Raw genomic sequence first — 23,053 nt, forward strand, 5'->3', positions numbered from 1 at the left:
TCTCGAGTCGTGATCTTCAATAAAGCTGCATTTATACGAAGTGCTGGACCATCTCCTAATTTTAAGTACTGCTGGGTGCCTAGCCGGGCACAGGTCCATGCACCACACAGAGAGAGGTGAGCTGGACTTTGTTCATCTACTTCATACAAATATACCACAGAAACATCTGCTCACAAATATAGCTTAAAAGCCACGAAAGTTGTGCATTTCACATTAATATTTATGCTGCTTTCTGTTCCACTACGTAGTAAATGAAGAATGGCGCACGGACTTATTTCATAAAGACTATTAAGTGCCATCACATTCCAAGTTGAAATTGTACCATTATAAGCAGGAAAGGACGTAAGATGAGCCGTATCTACAGACATCTACTAACCTAGAAGTCAATGTGATGCACACCATCTTACAGAACAGCACCACTTGTGAATCATGACCTTATAATACATACTACATGGGTAGGGTGGTGTAGCAATAGCTTAAGAGTGAATTAACCTTTATGTCGAACTGCCTTTACTCTTACAGTTCTTCCGCCCTACTATTTGCCAGCAGCAGCCGCCACTTTCTCGAAGTCTTGTGCATTGCAGAACTCCTTTATGGTGACTGTTAAAAGGTTGCTTGTAACATCCGTCACTACTACATTGGAGCATGGGGACATATCTGGGCGCCAGTCTCCAGCCTCTTCAGGATCAGATTCATCAGGCTCACCTTGCCCACGTTTGCTTGCAGAAGATTCTGGCGGAATGGAAAGATCCAACGCTTCAGATTCCCGCCAGTCAGGAACAGCTGGGCTAAGGGTCTCAGGCAGTAATTTAGGAGGTCTATCATCAGATGGAGCGGGAGAAGGACACCCAGATGTACTAGAGCTCTCATCACCAAGACCTTGGTTAGTGCTTTCATCTTCTGCCTTTTCTCCTTCTGGACCTCGAAGGGCCGGCTTGTTATACAGGGAGAAGGTTCCATACTTCAAATGACGAATCTGATTCCGGAGCATGCTTTCACTGTACTTCTTGCTTTTCCCAATAACTCTATTTCGGGATGGAATTTTAGGACGTACTAAAGGTGTTTTTGCTCCCTTGTCAATTACTTTCAGATTAAGAATGATTCTGCTACGCTTTGGCTCTCGAGGCTTGGCCTTACGGTTGATGATCCGTACAGTCTCTGAAAAGGGAGACACAGGGGCACGCAGGCCAGAAGTAGTTCCAGAGGGTGCTGTGGGATCTGGACGGGGAAGAGGGCGACGAGACATACTGTGACAGCGCCGTATGTCCTTCTTCAAGCGGTGTACAGCAGCACTGGAGTGCAGTTTATGGGAAGTACTTGAGCTTGGTTTAACTGCAAAGTGGACATCGTTTATACGTAGAGCTTCAGCCTGGGCTCTTGCCTATAAATAAGAACAAATATACGGTGACAAGAAGTTGCACAGCTTATAGATACAATACATTTAATATAAAATCTAGAGTATAAATGAAAAACAGACAAAAAAAAAAAAGTTAAACTACAACTGTCATGAGTTTTAACCCCCATAAACCAGCCCCAGCTTGACAAAGTTGTTAGAAATAACAGTTAAATCATACCTTTTGCTGCTTTCTAGCAGCTTTAATGATTCTAAAAAATGCTTTTAACGATAGTCAGCAACAGTCGGATAGGCGTGGCTATGCCCGCAGCCGCCACGCCTATCCCCTGTATGTCAGTGCTGGGGATGCTGTGTGATTGGTCCACAGGTCCCAGCACTGAGAGCCCTTATTACTGTACTGTAGAAGAATAAACGGCGCCCGTTCATCTATGCACTCCGGTGATGTGGGCAGCCAGCACTTACAGCAAGCACTAGCTCTCTTTCTGCTAGTACTTGCTCCCTATAGCCCGACGGAATGATCTGGCCGTCCGCATTGCATCACAGCAGTAGATGAGACCGGGCGGCCAGATCATTCCGCTACAGTATTACGCCGCGCATTGGCCTATAGGGAGCAGGTACTAGCAGAAAGAGAGCTAGTGCTTGCTGTAAGTGCTGGCTGCCCGCATCACTGGAGTGCATAGATGAACGGGCGCCGTTTATTCTTCTACAGTACAGTACAGTAATAAGGGCTCTCTCACATACAGGGGATAGACGTGGAGGCTGCGGGCATAGCCACGCCTATCCGACTGTTGCTGACTATCGTTAAAAGCATTTTTTAGCATCATTAAAGCCGCTAGAAAGCAGCAACAGGTATGATTTAACTGTTATTTCTAATAACTTTGTCAAGCTGGGGCTGGTTTATGGGGGTTAAAACTCATGACAGTTGCACTTTAAGTATTGTGCACATAGCGCAGATGGCCTTAAAACATTATTTTACATATATCTATCTATCTATCTGTCACTTAGGGTCCATTCACGTTGCAAGAAATTTCTTAGCTGAATTTCCTCATTGGATCTATGCAGTTTAGAATCGGCACTTAAAGGGGTATTTCGGGCTTATCTAACTTTGAACTATCCTGCCCATAATGAAGAATTATGCTAGTTCTACATTTACTTGCTATACAGCTCTGCCGTAGATCATCTGTTTTTAAGTGGAGTACCCCTTTAACATACAGAATCAGCCACCTGGGCACTCGTGAAAGTGGTGCCTGGGATGCTACAAGATATTTTGTTTGCTCATACAACCTTTAAAGGGGTACTCCACTGTAAAAATCTTATCCCCCTATCCAAAAGGATACGGGATAAGATGTTAGATTGCGGGGGACCTGCCGCGGGGGACCTGCCGCTGGGGACCCCCGCAATCTCCAGGTAGGCAGCAGCAGTGTCTGGAACACGGAAGCTTGCAGCCTGATGTCACGCCACGTTCCCTCCATTCATGTCTATGGAAGGGGGCATGAAAGCTAGTACTTAGCCATCACGCCTCCTCCATTAGATGTGACACAGAGCAGAGTTTGCTCCATGCACCGTATGACAGAGGTGCTGCAGCGTAGATCGCGGGGAACCCCCGCGATCTAACATCTTATCTCCTCTTCTTTGGATAGGGGATAAGATGTTTACAGCAAGCTTTAAGTTTTAAGAATGTTTTTACCTGTCCTTTATAAGTAACTGACAGCAGATTTAAGGGGTTATAATCCGACAAATTCCCTTTCACACTTAGAATCCCCAACTTACTGTAAGGAACAATTGTAACCATGATTTAGAAGAATTGCGCATGCCTACCTTTAAAAGGAATGTTTTTGGCTTTGGGCCTCTCTTTTTAGGTCCGTAAATTTCTTGTTCTCGCTCTCTGTGTTTATAAATAAAAACTGCTTTAAGAAAAGTAACTTAATTTTATGTCTGTAACATTAACATACAATGCAATATCACATTTCAAGAGCTAGATCCAGTGTGAAACACAGAAACATAATACATGCAAATGGATGTTTGCTGTGCATGAGAAACCCAAGGAAGTTTTTCTTTCAAGCCAACAAATATTTCTATACTACACAAGAAAAAGGGAGGATAAGGCAAGAAATTATTTTAAAATATAAGGTTCTATAACATTCATTAATACCGCCACTGTATTACAACTACTCTTAGGGAAAACTTCAGATACCTGGTCACATGGACTTTGTGTGTTAAAAGTGAACTTTTTCTTTAAGCATACCCATAAAGCAAAACCCTTGAAAGGGGAAATATGACAGTATTTGGAGCTTACTTTTGCTCAAAAGCGACAATAAGTCTTGAGTCCAATATGTTCTCTTCTGGCTCCCATGTGCTATACCTGCAATAAAAGCAAAGAAAAAAAAAAAAAAACACGTTTAAAAACTCAACATTGAGTTATAACATTACTAAGTTAAAGAGCTTAACTCAAAATGTAATACCTGATAATTATTTTAATAACCTTACCTAGTTATTACTCAAATTTAGGATAATGTTAGGGGTAGTAACACAAGTTTTATCCTAAAACAACCTCAAGCATTGTGCATGTGTACTTCTACCAAAGAGGACTTTGGGCAACAGTGGCACTTACCTTAAGGGGTTATCCAGGAATAGATAAACACAGCTACTTTCTTTCAAAAACAGCTCCACGTCTGTCTCCAGGTTGGGCGTGGTTCTGCCGCTCAGTTCCATTGAAGTTAATTGAGCCAAGTTGTAAAACCACATCACAACCTGGAGACAGACATGGAGCTGTTTTTGAAATAAATTAGCTGTGTTTTTCTATTCCTGGATGTCTCCTTTAACAGATGCAGTCTACTGGAAAGGGGTTTCCAAAATTTCTATATAACGAATAATAAAATACAGAGGTCCCTCGAGTTACAATATTAATTGGTATCAGGATGACCATTGTATATTGAGAGAATAGGAAAAAGTGAGGATTTAAGAAAAAAAAAGGAGATAACTAATACAAAAAAAACAAGTCCTTACATATAAAAGTAAGAAGGATCTGCTGGGAGCTGTAATCACTGTCTATGTAGAGGACAGGAGCTTCTTCAGGGTCATGTACAGTACACAGTGTCCCATAAAAAATTAAATGAAGGCGCCCCTCACCTGGTGTCCAAAGGAAAAGCCATCTCGGGCACAGGTAAAGAGTACAGAACATGTAATACCTCCCTGTACTGTAGGGGGTGCTACCAGACACCAGTCAGTGCATGCACTTCAGTAATACAGGGGTTTTACCAGTGAATGCCCATTCTGATTGTCAGTTCTTCCAGCCATTGACCTGTTTCTCAGATCTGGACTGTGTGTAATATTGTATGTTCAGTCCAGTTTCAAGTCACAATGGTCCAGAAAAGATCAATGTATGTTAATAAAAATTGTAACCTGAGGCCATTGTAAGTTGAGTTACCACTGTAGGAGCCAAAATGCTCTGCTGAATGTATTGCACAATGTAGTAACCATCAATGAAGCCCACTGTAAAGAGCCCATGTGGTCCAACTGGAGTGTCCATCATTTGAAGGGAAAAAAGCAGAGTATGAGGAACTATTTTTTCTGCCAAATATTATACCATCTATTATGGAAGTGCCTCATGCAGCCTCTGACAGTTGTGAATAGGGTAAACCGTACAAAACACAGTAAAAGTAAATTATATAAATAAATAAAACACAAAACAAGCACCGGAATCTTACTTGATAGCCCAACCTTTCCATTTTACAAGATATTCAATGCGGCCCTGAAATAGAAAAATAAATTACTTATTTCATGTACAAGGTGAAATGGTCATGTTTTTAGCATAGTCATATTCCTGTTTTCTAGGGATGTTTTGGTTTACGATCCAACGCCATATGAGTAGGTGTACATTTGCACAACGATTTATGCTCCCAAGGCACAGATACATCGAAAGAAATAAACAAAATGGAGTGCTGACTCATCCGTGCTTGGAAAGGCTTGGGCACCATACATTGCAAGGACCCAAACATAATCAACCAATAAGTAGATTCGGGTCATTTTTGAAGCATATGAATTTTTCCTTGAACTGAAAAGCAGTGCACATCACGCTGAACAAAAACTCCTATTTGCTTTGAAAAGGTTATCAGGAAATGGCAAGAAATGGCACCGATGCCTCTTTGAACATAAATAAGTCGGCACCCAAATTGGCATTTTCACAATGTATCCGTGCCTCGGAGGCACATAAATATTTGTGATTTACTGCAGATTTTACAGAGAATTATTATGAAAACATAATCATATTGGGGTGAACAACGTGTCACAGGAAACCTCAGATGTAACTTGGTCCCAGCAGCCTGATTAGTAAAGCTGGGGCTCAACATACATACCGTATTTTTCGCCGTATAAGACGATATAAGTTGGTGCGTCTTATACGGCGAATACCTGCCGGGACCTGCCGCTAATAGAGGACATCACCGATCGCGGTGATGCCCTGTATTAACCCTTCAGACGCGGTGATCAAAGCTGACCGCCATGTCTGAAGCGAAAATAACACTAACCCGGCTACTCCGTCGGGCTGTTCGGGACCGCCGCGGTGAAATCGCGGCGTCCCGAACAGCTTACAGGTCACCGGGAGGGACCTTACCTGCCTCCTCGGTGTCTTCTCCGTGCCGGGATCCCCTGCGCTCTCCTTCAACGTCATCACGCACGCCGTCATCCAATCGGAGCGGCGTGCGTAGCGGCGTGATGACGGCGACGGAGAGCGTGGATCCCGGGGAAGAAGAAGAAGTCCGGAGTGTCGGGGACACAGCGACATCCAGGGCACCGGTGACGTGTCCGGGACACAGCGACATCCAGGGCACCGGTGACGTGTCCGGAGCAGCGGGGACACGTGAGTATTACCTCCTATACCAGTGGTCTTCACCCTGCGGACCTCCAGATGTTGCAAAACTACTACTACTGGGAGTTGTAGTTTTGCAACATCTGGAGGTCCGCAGGTTGAAGACCACTGTTGAGTTCAGAATCTTTATTTTCTTAGATTTGGCACCTATAAATTGGGTGAGTCTTATACACCGGTGCATCCTATAGGGCGAAAAATACGGTAATCTTACACTTCCGGCATTATCTCTCTGCAACTATCCAGAGTCCCCCGGCTGTCAGGCTCTGTGCAACAGGTCGGACTCACTATAGTTGCAGAAAGGAGCTGCAGGAACTGGAGAATCATGTGTGCTGGTCCAGGCATGCCAGGAGTTGTAGTTTTGCAACATCTGGTGGTCCGCAGGTTGAAGACCACTAATATAGGAGGTAGTACTCACGTGTCCCCACCGCTCCGGACCCGTCACCACTGCCCTGAATGTCGCCCTCCATCGCTGTCACTGCATCCCCAGGGTGTCCCCGTCACTCCGGAACGTCTCTGCTGCCCGGTATCCTCGCTCTCCGTAGCCGCCATCACGTCTCTACGCACGCCGCTCCTATTGGATGACGGGACGGCGTGCGTGACGACGTGATGACAATGAAGGAGAGCGCCGACAATGCAGGGGATCCCGGCACGGAGCAGACACCGAGGAGGCAGGTAAGGTCCCTCCCGGTGCAGCCGGGTTAGTGTCACTTTCGCTTCAGACGCGGCGGTCAGCTTTTATCGCCACGTCTGAAGGGTTAATACAGGGCATCACCGCGATCGGTGATGTCCTGTATTAGCAGCGGGTCCTGGCCGTTGATGGCCGCAGGGACCGCCGCGATAGGGGTGTATTTGCTGTATAAGACGCACCAACTTTCCCCCCCCAGTTTTGGGCAAGAAAAAGTGCGTCTTATACGGCGAAAAATACGGTAAAACTTATTTTGCTGCTCCATAAAGAGAAAGACAAAGATCACTACAAGCCAGGAAGTGAGCAACAATGCTGTGCACTTTTCTAGACTCGTTCTCCTGATCGTGGGGGGTCTCAGCACTGAGACCCCCACCGATCAAAACTGTTGACATGTTAAAATCATTAGTTGCAGCCCAAGTTCAGGGTAAGACCTAATGGGGGGGGGGGGTTATCAAAGCTGTCTATTTCCTGCATCAATATAGAGCAACCTACAGAGCGTTAGGCCGGTCTATTGAGCACCAAATCAAGTCGCACGGCTCTTGATAAATTCTGCGCACGGACTTCGGGATTTAGGTTTAGACTGTATTTAAACCTTCTCCAGAATGGTCTGACATTTCAGCGTACTTTCGCACGATGCGACTTTTCGCCGAAAAGTCGCTATAGATAAATTCAGCCACTAAAATAAACTAAAATGCATCATGTTCCAAAAATCCTCTACAGAAAAGTCGCAAAAAAGTCACACGTATTTAAACTGCGACTTTTTGGGAGCCAATTTTAGACAGGAAAAAACCTGTCTAAATCCTTTAATAAATCCCCCTCCCCCCCCCAAATGTGTTCAGCACCAGTAAGAAGGCGCTTCTAGCGTGTTGTGTGTATGGTCTGCAAACCAACAGGAAACCATGATGGGACTGAGCTACTGGGTGTGGGACATACCACCCACACTAGACACGTTAGGTTGACATTTTGAGAGAGAATCTAAACCAGCGGTCTTCAAACTGTGGCCCTCCAGATGTTGCAAAACTACAACTCCCAGCATGCCCGGACAGCCATCGGCTGTCCGGGCATGCTGGGAATTGTAGTTTTGCAACATCTGAGAGGACCACAGTTTGAAGACCAATGATCTAAACAAACAGCAGGGGGCGCCATAACAAGTATATAACAGCAATATCTAGACATGAAATTTTACCTAAAGAGTACCTAACACTAAATAAACTTTTCTAAACTAACTTAAAGGGGTAGTCCACTGGTGAAAAACGTATCCCCTATCCTAAGGATAGGGGATAAGTTTGAGATCGCGGGGGGTCCGACCGCTGGGGCCCCCTGCGATCTCTCTGTACGGGGCCCCGGCTCTCGGCCCAGATAGCGGGTGTCGACCCCCGCACGAAGCGGCGGCCGACACGCCCCCTCAATACATCTCAATGGCAGAGCCGGAGATTGCCAAAGGCAGCGCTTCGGCTCTGCCATAGAGTTGTATTGAGGGGGCGTGTCGGCCGCCGCCTCGTGCGGAGGTCGACACGCCCCCTTCCCGCGGGCTATCGGGGCTCCGTACAGGAGATCGCAGGGGGCCCCAGCGGTCGGACCCCCCGCGATCTCAAACTTATCCCCTATCCTTAGGATAGGGGATAAGTTGCTCACCACTGAGTCACCACTGGATATCTCCTTTAAAGGGGTACTCCGGTGGTCAACGTGTTTTTCCGTTTGTGACTTACCCTATTTGTTTTGTTTCATTTCTATTCTTGTTGTTTAGGTGACTATTTCCGTTCTTTGTTGTCTTTTTATCCCCCACTTTGTTTTCCTATCTTTGCTTCTATTTCCTGTTTCTTGCTGTGCTGAAAACTACAAATCCCAGCATGCCACATGCCTTGCTGGTTTGGGGCAGCTCCTTTTTTTTGTTCCGCCCTTTACCCATCCTACTATTTTCCCGGGTCGGCCCCCTTATACACAGCACACTAATATAATCAGCCCTGGTTGGGATACACTGGCATACACACACAAAAGGGACTACAACTCCCAGCATGTGTCATTCAGGAGTCTTCAGTCTGTGGTATAACACCAGCATGTTGCCTCTGTAGTCTCCTGGGGATTGTAGTTCACCACACCTCTATAGGGCATACACCAGTGTTTCCCAACCAGGGTGCCTCCAGGTATTGCAAAACTACTACTACCAGCATGCCCTGACAGCCAAAAGCTGTCTGGGCATGCTGGGAGTTGTAGTTTTGATACAGCGGAAGACACCCTGGTTGAGAAACAATGCACTTTGTTTGTAATATACTGAATAGGCTAGGCCAGTGTTTCCCAATCAGTGTGCCTCCAGCTGTTGCAAAACTACAACTCCCAGCATGCTCAAAGGCTGTCAGGGAATGCTGCGAGTTGTAGTTTTACAACAGCTGGAGGCACACTGGTTTGGGAACACTGGTGTAACATGATGTGTATGCTGAATAGGCTAGGACAGTGTTTCCCATCCAGTGTTCCTCCAGCTGTTGCAAAACTACAACTCCCAGCATGCCCAAAGTCCGTCCAGGCATGCTGGGAGTTGTAGTTTTGATACAGCTGGAGGCAGACTGGTTTGTAAACACTAGCATACACACACATAACAGGGACTACAACTCCCAGCATGTGTCATTCAGGAGTCATCCCCCCCCCCCTCCTTCACACATAGAGATCATCCCCAGTATGAGATCTATTCCCCTGCAGTCTATACATCCTCAGCCCGTGCACCTTGTTATCCCTTCACATACATCTTCTCTGTCTTCTTTCAGTGCAGACCTGCGTCCTCAGAAGACAGAGCAGGGGGAGGGGGAGATGAGGGGGTGTGGCCTCTCTGTCATGCACACCTGTGTCCTCCAGGAGGGTAGATGAGGGGGCGTGGCCTCTCTGTCATGCAGTTTTGAAAGAACAGAAAAAAAAAAAAAAGCTCTAACATCTTGTCCACAGCCTACTCCTAACCTGTGGACAACAGTCAGAGATCCAACACAGAACTACAGAACTTCCTGGCCCACAAACAGGTAAGAAAAAAAGACACATGCTACACAAACATATAATACATGTCAATAGCAAAAAACATGAACACTAAAAGAAGATGCAATATAGCCAAAAATCTTAACCACCGGAGTACCCCTTTGAGCTATGTTTCCTAACACCTTCCCTGTCCTTCAAATTTTTTTTAAGAGCTTCAAAAAGCTCTGTAACTTACCTATGTTCTTGCTCAGATTTTATAATATATATATATATATATATTTTTTTTTTTTTTATTTATTAGGGATCGACAGATTATCGGTTTGGCCGATATTATCGACCAATAATCATGATTTTGGGCATTATCGGTATCGGCAATTACCTTGCCGATATGCCGATAGTGCCCCGCCCCCACTGCAACCGCACCCCCCCCCACCCCCATTGCCTCCCCCTTCCCCGCTTTTATAATTACCTGTTCCCGGGGTCAACGCTACTTCTGGCTCCTGTTGTGTCCTGTGTGACGCTGTGCGCAAGGACGTGATCGTCAGTGCGCACAGTCTCAGCTCAGGAGGACGCCACCGGAGCCAGATGTAGAGTGGACCCCGGGAACAGGTAATTATAAAACCGGGGATGGGGGAGGCAATGGGGGCCGGGGCGGTGCGGTGGGGGGTGCGACGCGGCACGGTGGGGGGCGCGGAGCGGTGCGGCAGTGGGGGCGCCATAGGACTCAGGACCCCCGGACAGGCAGGGCGAGAGAAGCGGGTGGCGGCGGTCTATGGCACCGCATAAGCCGCTGCAGTTCATTGATTTAAAGCGCCCAATGATCAAATCAATCAATGATTTGCAGCGGTGTTGGCGGGGGGGGAATTGGGGGGTAAATAGTCAATAACTTATACCGGAATATCGGTATAAGTTATCGGCTATCGGTCTTAACCTCCACAGATTATCGGTATCGGCCCTAAAAATCGATATCGGTCGATCCCTAATTTTATATATATTGAAATAGAAATAGCAAAAGATAATTTAGCAAATTTTGTGGTTTTCTTTTCTACGTAATTTACCTTGTGGTTGAGCTAACATGTAATTTTGATACTTTATGCCGGCCTGATTACAGCAATACCAGATTTGAATAGTTTCTGTCATGTTTTACTAATGAAAAAAAAAAAATTCTGAACTTTTTCAAATTTCCAAAATTGCAGTTCTGTGGTTTGGTAAATTTTTTTTTTTTTTTTTTTTTTTTTACATTTACGTTATTTACCATATGGAATACATAATTTTCTATTTTAATAGTTCATACAATTACGCACACAGCGATACCAAATGTTTATTTTTATTATGTTTACATGTTTTTATATAGGAAAAGGGGATGATTTGAACTTTTAATATTGAAGGGGTTAATGTGTTTTTTTTTTTTTTTTTTTTTTTTTTTTTTTTTTACACTTTATTTAGTCCTTTTAGGAGGAATCATTAGATTCCTCATGCAGATCAATGGTTTTATTGAAACTCCATTGATCTCTGTGCTCTGTGATCCATTGATAGAGCCTAGTCCAGCCAGGCTCTATCAATGAAAGAGCCACAGACACCAGGGAACAGAGGTAAACCCTCCAGCTACCTCTATAGTGGATGCCCCCGCCCGTCCCCAGTGCGCGGATGCCCCCGCCCGTCCCCAGTGCGCGGATGCCCCCGCCCGTCCCCAGTGCGCGGATGCCCCCGCCCGTCCCCAGTGCGCGGATGCCCCCGCCCGTCCCCAGTGCGCGGATGCCCCCGCCCGTCCCCAGTGCGCGGATGCCCCCGCCCGTCCCCAGTGCACAGAGCCCTGCACTGAGCTTTTCACATGCTCAGCCAGCGCTGTGATCTCAGACTTTACTGCCAGGCCGTCGTGAGTCCGAACTCAATGAAAAAGCTTGCGGCCAGGGACTCCTAGGGATACCCCTAGTGGCCACATTTTTTAAATGAAAATGCACATAAAAAGGAAGCATTTTTTTATTTTATTTTTTTTTATTAAATCCGATTACAAAGTTGTTCTATATACAATCAGCTCTAACATATCCAAAAAATGTTTTGAAGATAGGTACTATTTAAATGGTTACAGATAAATAGCTTTTACTTTTGTGTAACAATAAGCCAACTGTGGGAGACGCCATTTATAAAAGCCATTTATGCTGTAACTGAGCCCAGTGTCTAACCCACTGTTTCCCAACCAGGGTGCCTCCAGCTGTTGTAAAACTACAACTGCCAGCATGCCCGGACAGCCGAAGGCTGTCCGGGCATGCTGGCAGTTGTAGTTTTGCAACAGCTGGAGGCACCCTGGTTGGGAAACAGTGGTCTTACCTATAGATTTTCTGAGGGATAATTGCGTACATCTCTACTTACAGAACACAAGACAGATCTTCAATAAGATTTATTTATCTCACCCCTCAGGCTAAAAAAAATTTATAGCACTAACGTGGATTAGAATGAAAACAAGTAAGAATGAAACGGATAAGGAGGGGATAAGAGGTGACATGATAAATCCTGGCAGACATAATATAAGCACCTCTCGGCTTTATACTCAATTGTTTAAAATTCCTGCTCATTCGTTGCATGAAACATGTCAAGAGCTGCAGAATACCAGGCGCACACTTTAAGAAAGTTCTGAACTCTCACAACATTTGGAATCTCTAAACCATCTAAACCACTAGACAGATCACAGGAATTATTTATGGAGCGGTTTCTAATTTATTTGATTACTTCATTTCCTTTATCAAACCACTACAACAAAATCTCTAATTCTACAACACAGCTACAATACTATGCTCCAAACAACAGACCAATGTATAGACAAAGCCTGTCTACTGGGGTACGAAACGTTATTTCTCTCTACTGCAAACCTGAAACAAAAAACATGATACTAACAGATCTGGCATTCATATCAACCAGCACAATAAAGCTTATCTGTTACAGCTATACAGTGAAAAAGTGCAGAGTTGACCTACTAAAAACATCACAACCTATACAAAAAAAGACTAAAAAACAGATACAAATTCCCTAACACCAGATACAATAAAAACCCATCAAACCAGCCAAAGACTACACCTAACCATACTAAGTAATACTGCCTAAGAACTCAACAATAATGGGAATGACCCCACAAAGTGCAACACATTATGGATATACAAAATAGAAGAATAAAAAGGTTAATAACCATTTCTGTATGTCATAGGGAATATTATTATAATTATTATTATATTTTTATAATTATTATTATTATTATTATTATTATTATTATATTATATTTTTTATAATTATTATTATTATATTTTTATAATTATTATTATTATATTTTTATAATTATTATATTTTTATTATTATTATTTTTATTATTATTATATTATATATTTTTATTATTATAATTATAATATATTTTTATTATTATAATTATAATATATTATTATAATTATAATATATTATTATTATTTTGTATACCCATAACATGTTGCACTTTGTGGGGCTCATACTGAAGCGTGACCCAGTAGTGAACACCTCACAGTGATGGACACCAGTGATGACCCCGCTTAGGCTGCATTCACACCTTGTTTTTACGTCACGGGTGCCGGATCCGGCTGGGGGGAGGGGCAAACTGGGCTTTCAAACCGTCAAACCGGTTGACTCCGGTCGGCTCATTAAAGCAAATGGATTTCAGCGATGGTCCGGATGGGGTACGGGAGAGCCCGGTTTGCCCCTCCCCCAGCGGGATCCGGCACCCGTAATGTAAAAACGAGGTGTGAATGCAGCCTGACTCTGGTGGGATTCTGTTCTGCTGTCTGTAGTTTTGTTGGGAAGGAAATCGCTGCATGGTGTTATTTGCAGACCACTGGGAACGAATATGAATGTAGAAAATAGCTTACGCTCACGCATACTGAACAAATAAAACCCGGCAGAATCCTTCTCTATGCCTCCCTCCATTGCAACATCACACATTATGGTCGCTTCTGATTTGGAAGTTTTTCCCCAGACCCCTGTGGCCTGTTAGTAGCAGCTGGAAATGTTCAGGAAGAGATGTGGAGGATAAAAGCCCCACTGAGTGATAACAGGACAGATCCTTGTGAGATTCTGCTGCGCACCCAATGCAGCCTCAGATTTCTGCTGCAGAAAGGCAGATCAGAATAAATAAATAAAAAACTGTGTCTAAATCTCCGGCCCTAAGACATCTTATCCCCTATCCTTTGGATAGGGGATAAGATGTGTGATCACGGGGGTCCTGCCTCTGGAGACCACTGCAATCTCTCATGCAGCACCCACCTGTGTGAGCTGGACGCCAGCGCTGGAGGCTCCATGTCTGAAGCCTCACGACTACGAGGCCGGAGTATCGTAACGTCTTGACTCCACCCCCGTGTGACATCACGCCCCACCCCCTCAATGCAAGTCTATAGGATAGAGAGATTGCGGGGGTCTCCAGTGGCGGGACCCCTGCGATCAGACATCTTATCTCTTTTCCATTCACACCAATGTAAAATACACGCAGCAGAATATCAGAGCGGAAATCTGCTCGGAAATTCCTTAGCGTGAAGAGGATTTCTGGGAGGCAAATTTTCTTTGCCTTTTTCTCAGTGTGAACACATCTTTACAGTACAAGGCAAGAAACTGGAAAGCCTCTCCCTCTTTTAGGCTGGGTTCACACCACGTTTTTACAATTCAGCTCCCCTATACATTTTCAATTTGAAAACTGTATGCATTGATTCTCCATTGAAAACCGTATGCCAAAAGATGCATCAGGTTGGGTCCGTTTTGAATCCTGTACGGTTTTGTCAGTCATAGCCTACCACGGTTTTTTGTAGCCTACCACGTTTTTTTTTATCCAGGTGAAAAACCGCATTGAAACTAGGGATCGACAGATATCGATTTTCTTAGGGCCGATACCGATAATCTGTGACCTCTCAGGCCGATAACCGATAACTTATACCGGAATATCGGTTTAAATTATCGGCTATTACCCCCTCCCCCCCCCCCTTCCCTGTCCTGAGGTCCTCCCTAGTCCAACCACCACCACCGCTGCCCATTGCCTCCCCCATCCCCGGTTTTATGATTACCTGTTCCCGGTGGCTCGCGCTACTTCTGGCTCCTGCGGCGTCCTGAGCTGTCACTGTGCACACTGACAGTGACGTCGCGTTGAGGACATCACTCGTCATTGCGCAGTGCACAGGACGCCACAGGAGCCAGAAGTAGCACGGACCCCGGGAACAGGTAATTATAAAACTGGGGAGGCAATGGGGCAGCAGCGATGGTCTCGGCGGTGGTCTTTGGCCGGGGAGGCGGGGCATTATCGTCAAGGTAATTGCCGATACCGATAATGTCCAAAATCGTGAATATCGGCCAAACCGATAATCGGTTGATCCCTAATTGAAACATACGTTTTTGGTTTTTTTAAAACATGGGAGTCAATGGGAACCGTATGTGCGTACGGTTCCATCAGGTTTTTGACTTTGCACTAGGGATCGACCGATATAGTTTTTTTAGGGCCGATACCGATAATCGGTGCAGGTTAGGGCCGATAGCCGATAACTTATACCGATATTCCGGTATAAGTTATCGGCTATTTATCCCCCTGCGACACGACTGCAGATCATTGATTTAAAGCGGGTGCTTTAAATCAATGAACTGCAGTGGCTTTTGCGGTGCCATAGGCCGCCGCCGCCACCCGCTTCTCTCCCCCTGCCTGTCCGGGGGTCCTGAGTCCTATCACCGCCACCCGCCACCGCCGCATCGCTCCCCCTACTGCCGCTTTGCACCCCCCCACCGCACCGCCCCGGCCCCATTGCCTCCCCCATCCCCGGTTTTATAATTACCTGTTCCGGGGTCCACTCTACATCTGGCTCCGGTGGCGTCCTCCTGAGCTGTCACTGTGCGCACTGAAGGTGACGTCACGTCGCGTCACGTCACATCACTCGTCCTTGCGCACAGCGTAACGCAGGACGCAGCAGGAGCCAGAAGTAGCGTGGACCCCGGGAACAGGTAATTATAAAACCGAGGATGGGGGAGGCAATGGGGCCGGGGCGGTGCGGCGGGTCACGGGGCGGTACGGGGCATTATCGGCAAGGTAATTGCTGATACCGATAATGCCCAAAATCGTGATTATCGGCCGATAATATCAGCCAAACCGATAATCGGTCGATCCCTACTTTGCACAGTTTTTTTTCTTGGAATTTCAATCAGGGCTGTGGAGTCGGACGAAATTTTGGGTACCTGGAGTCGGAGTCGGCAAACAATGCACCGATTCTGACTCCTACTAAATTTAGATTGGAAAAAAAAAAAAAAAAAGCAAGTTTAAATGTCCCAATTCACAAAAAGTTATAATTAACGTCGTCTCTACTATAAGAATAAAGACCCATGCATGCAGTGCCTCACGTAACCACAAAACGAACACGTTAAGTGACTGTGAAGAAGCTTTTCATGTGCTTTACTATATGGCACACAACGCGCAATTAGGAGCAGCAATACTTATACTTTCCATAGTGTTGTGTCCTGCTGTTACAGGGAACCCATGGGTAACCTAGCCTCTCACTGATAAGGGATTAAGGAAATATGTTTTCTGCAGGACTAGAGACACTTGCATAAGTGAAGGGAATGGAGGGTCAATAGTTCAAGACTGAAGCTGTAAACCATTGGAAAAACTGCTGCCATTCAGCTAAGGCTATAAAAACTTGTACACTCGATTGTTAGCTTAAAGGGGTACTCCGCCCCTAGACATCACGAGGGGCGGAGCCGTGATAGTGATGCTCCGGCCCCTGTATCGCCCGTCATTACGCACAGAGCGAACTGGAAAGGGGGATAAGATGTCAGATCGCCGGGGTCCCGCTGCTGGGGACCCCCGGGATCGCCGCTGCGGCATTGCGCGCTCATTACTGCACAGAGCAAGTAATGACAGACGATATAGGGGCCGGAGCATCGTTACATCACGGCTCTGCCCCTCATGATGTCACGGCCCGCCCCCTCAATACAAGTCTATGGGAAGGGGCGTGGGGGTCGTCACGCCCCCTGCCATAGACTTGCATTAAGGGGGCGGGCCGTGATGTCACGAGGGGCGGAGCCATGACGTCACGCTGCTCCATCCCCTGTATCGGCCATCATTAAGCACAGAGCGAACTCTCTCTGTGTAGTAATGATAGCGTGGTGCCGCAGTGGCGATCCCAGGGGTCCCCAGCAACAGGACCCCGGCGATCTGACATCTTATCCCCTATCCTTTGGATAGGGGATAAGATGTCTAGGGGCGGAGTACCCCTTTAAACTTGACTATGGGATTCTACTAGGGAAATCATGTTTTATAATAAATGCCCCTTCATGGATCCCCCCACTTCCCTATCTTCAGCAGCAGATCAGCACACAAACTGTTCAATACAGTAGACTGTTGGCTTCCCAGCCAGTAGTCCTGTGGTAATGACATGTATGTTGTCTTTCTTTCCTTCAAGGAATGTATAAAATACCTTCGCATATTAATACAGAGGAGTCGGAGTCGGGGAGTCGGAGTCGGAAGCACAGAAAACTCCAGAGTCGGAGTTGGAACATTTATCTACCGATTCCACAGCCCTGATTTCAATCAAAGAAGTGAAACTTCATAAGTTTTATTCTTAAACGGATGCAACCGGACATAATTTTTCAAACCATATATGGCTTACAACCGTAAACGGATCAAAATTATTAAAATTTGTACACAAGTTTTGATACAGTTTAGGCTGGGTTCACACTACGATTTGAACTACGGTTCCCATATACGGCTGGGAGGAGGGGTGGGCGGGGCTTAATCGCGGCACCCGCACTCAGCCATATTCGGGAACCGTAGTTAATGTATGTCTATGAGCCGACCGGAGTGAACCGCAGCCTCCGGTCGGCTGCTTTTTCGGCCGTATGCGGTTTCCCGACCGCAGGCAAAAAAGTGGTTGACCACGTTTTTGCCTGCAGTCAGGGAACCGCATACGGCCGAAAAAGCAGCCGACCGGAGGCTGCGGTTCACTCCGGTCGGCTCATAGACATACATTAACTACGGTTCCCGAATATGGCCGAGTGCGGGCGCCGCGATTAAGCCCCGCCCACCCCTCCTCCCAGCCGTATATGGGAACCGTAGTTCAAATCGTAGTGTGAACCCAGCCTTAGTCAGGTTTTGAGGTATCAGGAACCGGATACGGTGACTGTATTGCAAAAACGTGGTGTGAACCCAGCCTTATTTACTCTCTACAAGTAGTGACATTTACTAGAGTCGCTACTTATAGGTTTATTTTTTTTTTTTTTTCTTCGTTGAAATTATGCCAGAAAACTGTCATGCCTGCACTCCGCCATGATGGTAAATGACACGACAAACATGTATAAACACCAAAAGATTTCATAAAAGGACAAAAGGGAGAAAAAAAATAAAAAAACTAACAGTATACAGTATTAAGCATTGAGGCATTGCCAAAAGTGATGTAGTGTGTCCCCGTTTAACTCTGCAAATACAGCGACTAAACAGGCACGGGCAACTTCTGCTACTATTGAAGAGTGAACGGCTACATATACACAATATCATATTATCGCTTCGCGGAAAAACATTTCCTTCAGCATAAACCAAACTCGGAACAGAAAAGGAAAGAATTTCAATAAACGTCACGAGGGCATATGAGGCCGTTCAGAGGGGGGCACGACGGGGAATCCGCCTCAAGCTGCTAACAGATGTATAGATTTCTCTCGTCCTCTGCGTGACTGCTATAGTAAAGGGTGTACGCTCAAACGGGACCGAACTGCTGTAGATTTCAACGTCAACTGAGAAAATTCTGCAGCATTTCAGTCCAGTGTGAAAATACTCCAACAGAACTTTCGGTCTGTACCTATACAACAATGTTTCCCAACCAGGGTGCCTCCAGGTGTTGCCAAACTACTACTCCCAGAATGCCTGGACAGCCAGAGGCTGTCCAGGCATGCTGGGAGTTGTAGTTTTACAACATCTGGAGGCACCCTGGTTGGGAAACACTGCTATAGAAAGTGGTTGCGTAGGTCGGAACTTTTTATCGCAGGGGCTTAGAAGTTGCTTTGGAGAGAGTCTAGCTCAGTGTTCCCCAAACAGTGTGCCTCCAGCTGTTGTAAAAAAAACAAAAAAAACTCCCAACATGCCGGAACAGCAGAAGGCCCGTGTGAACATAACGCAACAGAACTTTTGGTCCTGACCTACAGAAAGTGGTTGCATAGGTTGGAACTTTTTATAGTAGATGCTTAGAAGTTGCTCTGGAGAGAGTCTAGCTCAGTGTTTTTCAACCACTGTGCCTCCAGCTGTTGCAAAACTACAACTCCCTGCATGCCCGGAACAGCGAAAGGCCCGTGTGAACATACCGCAACAGAACTTTTGGTCCTGATCTACAGAAAGTGGTTGTATAGGTTGGAACTTTTTATAGTAGATGCTTTGAAGTTGCTCTGGAGAGAGTCTAGCTCAGTATCTCAACCACTGTACCTCCAGCTGTTGCAAAACTACAACTCCCAGCATGCCCGGACAGCCTTCGGCTGTCCGGGCATGCTGGGAGTTGTAGTTTTGCAACAGCTGGGGGCTCACTGGTTGGGAAACACTGGTCTAGCTCAAGAAGTTAGTTGTAAACTTAAAGCTTCTGACTTCAATTGTTTCCTAAAGAAAAGAAAGTGACCTTGTAAATTGCGCAAAAGGTTCCAAGAAAGGTCAGAGCCACTTTTCTTGTCAAAGAGAACAAATGATAATGACGTATTGCCCAACGGCAGCTGTTGCAAAACTACAACTCCCATCTTGCTCTGATGTGGAATTGTAGTTTTGCAACAGCTGGATGGCTACAAATTGTGATATGTTACAGCAGTGTTTCCCCAAAAACAGTGCGCCCCCAGCTGTTGCAAAACTACAGCTCCCAGCATTGCCGGACAGCCTTATTGCTGGGAGTTGTAGTTTTGCAACAGCTGGAGGTACGCTGGCTCAAAAACACTACATTACAGATTGGAATGCCTAATAATGCATCGGCGGTGGCTCAGTTGCAGTACTACAACTCCCATCGGTTGTCAGAACACAGTGGGAAATGTGGCTCAGCAACAGCTGGAGAACCACAGATTGGGGAACATTGTGATCCCAGATAATGCAGCGTCCTCCAATCTGGGGCTCGGTTGCAAAACTACACCTCCCCATCCCTGCAACTATAACTCCCAGAGCATGCTGGGAGTTGTAGTTTTGCAAGAGCTAAAGGCACATTGGTCGGAAAGCACGGTGCTGCATACTGGGATACCTGATAATGTTCTCTAAACTGGGGCTCTGTCGCAAAACTACAACTCCCATCGTCTGTCAGGTCACAATGGGAATTATAAAACTTTGCAACTGATCGAGGAACATAGCGATACCTGATAATGCAGCGTCCTCCAAATTGGGGATCTGTTGGGTTATTTTTACTAACACACCATTACTACCACTATTACTCCTTTTGCCTTGTCAGAGCATGATGGGAATTGCAGTTTCACGATAATCCTGATAATACAATACATTGCAATGACTATAATCAGATGAACCCATACACCCCAGGATAAAAGGACACTACGCAATGCTTTGTTAAAATATATAATAATTTTTTTTATAAATAATGTTATTAAAAATATATATATATATATTATATATATATATATATATTTTTATAACAACTTTATTATTATAAAAAAAAATTATTATATATATAATTTTTATAATAATAATAATAATAAAAAAAAGATTAAAATATACATATATATATATATATATATACATATATATATATATATATATATATATATATATATATATATATATAAAATATATAGTAAAAAGGTACAAATGCCCAAATCTACACACATTATAAGTGCAAGTCATGGAGCAGTCACACTGCAGGCTGCTGCTCGCACTACTGCCTCTAGGGGGCGACAGGTAATACTAGTAGCGACTTACTGGCACCGGGACAACACAATATGCACTTTGATGGCAAACATAAGCCTGGGCTCAGTACGGGGGATGCTGCACGCCGTAGCAGAGCTGCAGGTCCGCGCCATTGTGCACCTTCACAGGCCTGAGCTGAATGCGCAATTAGGAAGACGACAAGAGACAAGCGCAGGGAGGTTAATACAAATGTAGACAGTGACGTCATGACGCGTCAGCCCCGGTGTCGCACACACCGGCCCCGCTGCTCACCTTCCTTATGCGCCGTTTAATAATGGATTCGGCGGCGAATACCCGCTCCCCGACAGCAGACAGCTCCATGTTCAGCGAGGCCCCGGCCGAGACTAGCGGCAGCGACAGCAGAAAAGCGAACGACTCCTCCCCACAGCACTGCTGTCACCGCGGCTCTGACCGCGCCCCTTCCCGCTGTCAACGTGTTAGCCCCGCCCACTGTGCCTGTCACTGAGCCCGGGTACGGCGCATGAGCACGCCCACTTTTTTTTTAAAGAGCTCTAGTCTCCGCGCGCCCTCCTCTTTCTCGTCTAGACCCTTAGCCCCGCCCCACCATCTACGTCAGGCTCCGCCCCCTCAGACGGGCTGTGCGCGTTCGTGTGAGGTGATTCTTCAGGTTTTTTTTCTTGTTGGCGGGAAACGAGCTCGTCCTTCACAGAAACGCTGACCCCCGGCCATACACGGCCATACACGGCCATACACGGCCATACACGGCCATACACGGCCATACACGGCCATACACGGCCATACACGGCTTCAATGGCCAATACTCCTTTATGTTGTGTATCAGCCAGTCATTAGCCAATGCGGGTTTTATTGGAACAGGTGTTGGGCTTTTGGTTTGTGGCTACAGGTTTTTTTGTTTTGTTTTTACAACCTGTAAGTGTACATTCACACCGTGCTTAACATTTATATTTTTATATATTTGTTATATTTTTATAGGAAAAAAGGTTTACATTACAGGCTGCTGCTGTATTCCATCCGTTTCCCATTGACGGACATTATTATCCTATTTTTAGTTTTGCATTTTTACTTCCTCGCCTTCTTTCAGCTGTAACTTTTTATCCATCTACAAGTCATGGACCCATACGAGAGTTTTTTTTTTTTTTTTTTTTGCGTTAACTGGGATCAAGTCCTGGGGGAAAAAAAAGTGTCGGAACTCATCAGAGATCACCAGCCAAGGGCTGGTCCTGCTAATGGGAATGGTATTACTGCTGTGGGTGGAAAAAGTGCAGGAACTCTGTTCCCATGCGTTCCTGCAGTACTTGAGCCCTGTGCATGACTAATTGTACTTTGTAATCTACAGCACAGCCAGCGCAATTTTTCAACTTTTGAGGGAGTTTTTTTATTTTTTTTTATGCAGTGCACTTTATGGTAAAAATGACACACTCTTTATTCTGTGGGTCAATATGATTAAAGCAATGCCAAATTTGCATCGTTTTTTCTATTACTGTCCTACTTAAAGACACAAACTTATTTTTTAAACAAAATCATTATGCTTAAAATTGCTTATTCTGACCCCTATAAACGTTATTTTTTTTCCGTATACGAGGCTGTTTTAACTCCCTGTGGATGGAGGGCGTACCTATACACCCTCAGCCTGGTCCCTGTCTAGAACGCCTCGAACAATGTCCGGGACCCGTGGCTAATAGCGCGTGGCATTGATCGCGATGCCGCGCACTATTAACCCTTTAGACGTGCCGTTCAAAGTTGAATGCTGCGTCTAAAGTCTCCCAATAAAAAAAAAACTAAATAAAAATAAGTATATGTGGTATCGCCGTGTGTGGAAATGTCCAAATTATAAAAATATATCGTTAAACCGCACGGTCAATGGCGTACTCATAAAAAAATTCGGAAGTCCAAAATAGCGTATTTTTGATACATTTTTATATAATAAAAAATGAATAAAGTGATTAAAAAGTCTGATCAATATATAAATGGTACAGCTAAAAACTTCAGATCACAGCGGGAAAAAAATGAGCCCTCATACTGCCCCCTACACAGAAAAATAGAAAAGTTATAGGGGTCAGAAGATGACAATTTTAAACATATACATTTTTTTTCCAGAAGTACGACAAAATCCAACCTATATAAGTAGGGTATCATTTTAATCGTATGGACCTACAAAATAAAGATAAGGTGTCATTTTTACCGAAAAATGCGCTGCGTTGAAACGTAAGCCCCCAAAATTGACAAAATGGAATTTTTTTCTTCAATTTTGTCGCACAATGATTTTTTTTTTCTGTTTCGCCGTCGATTTTTGGGTAA

At 45.2% G+C, this 23,053-nt stretch overlaps 1 protein-coding gene across 1 annotated transcript; it reads right to left on the minus strand.

Annotated features, from left to right (window-relative positions):
* Positions 1-2: 2 nt before the first annotated feature.
* On the minus strand, positions 3-21,356 carry CBX6 (chromobox 6). Its single transcript, XM_056523888.1, has 5 exons — positions 21,026-21,356; positions 5,062-5,105; positions 3,651-3,716; positions 3,173-3,239; positions 3-1,381 (listed from the first exon to the last, which is right to left on the minus strand). Exons 1-5 carry the CDS (start codon positions 21,092-21,094, stop codon positions 536-538), a joined length of 1,092 nt encoding a protein of 363 aa, XP_056379863.1. The 5' UTR covers positions 21,095-21,356; the 3' UTR covers positions 3-535.
* Positions 21,357-23,053: the final 1,697 nt, after the last annotated feature.

This window comes from Hyla sarda, chromosome 6 (genome assembly GCF_029499605.1).
Source record: "Hyla sarda isolate aHylSar1 chromosome 6, aHylSar1.hap1, whole genome shotgun sequence".
Taxonomy (NCBI): domain Eukaryota; kingdom Metazoa; phylum Chordata; class Amphibia; order Anura; family Hylidae; genus Hyla; species Hyla sarda.

What these genes read in the sequence shown, in the direction of transcription:
- CBX6 (XM_056523888.1), bottom strand. Translation starts at nt 21,094, where the DNA reads ATGGAGCTGTCTGCTGTCGGGGAGCGGGTATTCGCCGCCGAATCCATT. An exon ending in TGGAAAGGTTGGGCTATCAA is followed by an intron (nt 3,717 to 5,061) that starts GTAAGATTCCGG and finishes CTTTTATTGCAG; the next exon opens with GTATAGCACATGGGAGCCAG. An exon ending in CAAAAACATTCCTTTTAAAG is followed by an intron (nt 1,382 to 3,172) that starts GTAGGCATGCGC and finishes TCTTATTTATAG; the next exon opens with GCAAGAGCCCAGGCTGAAGC.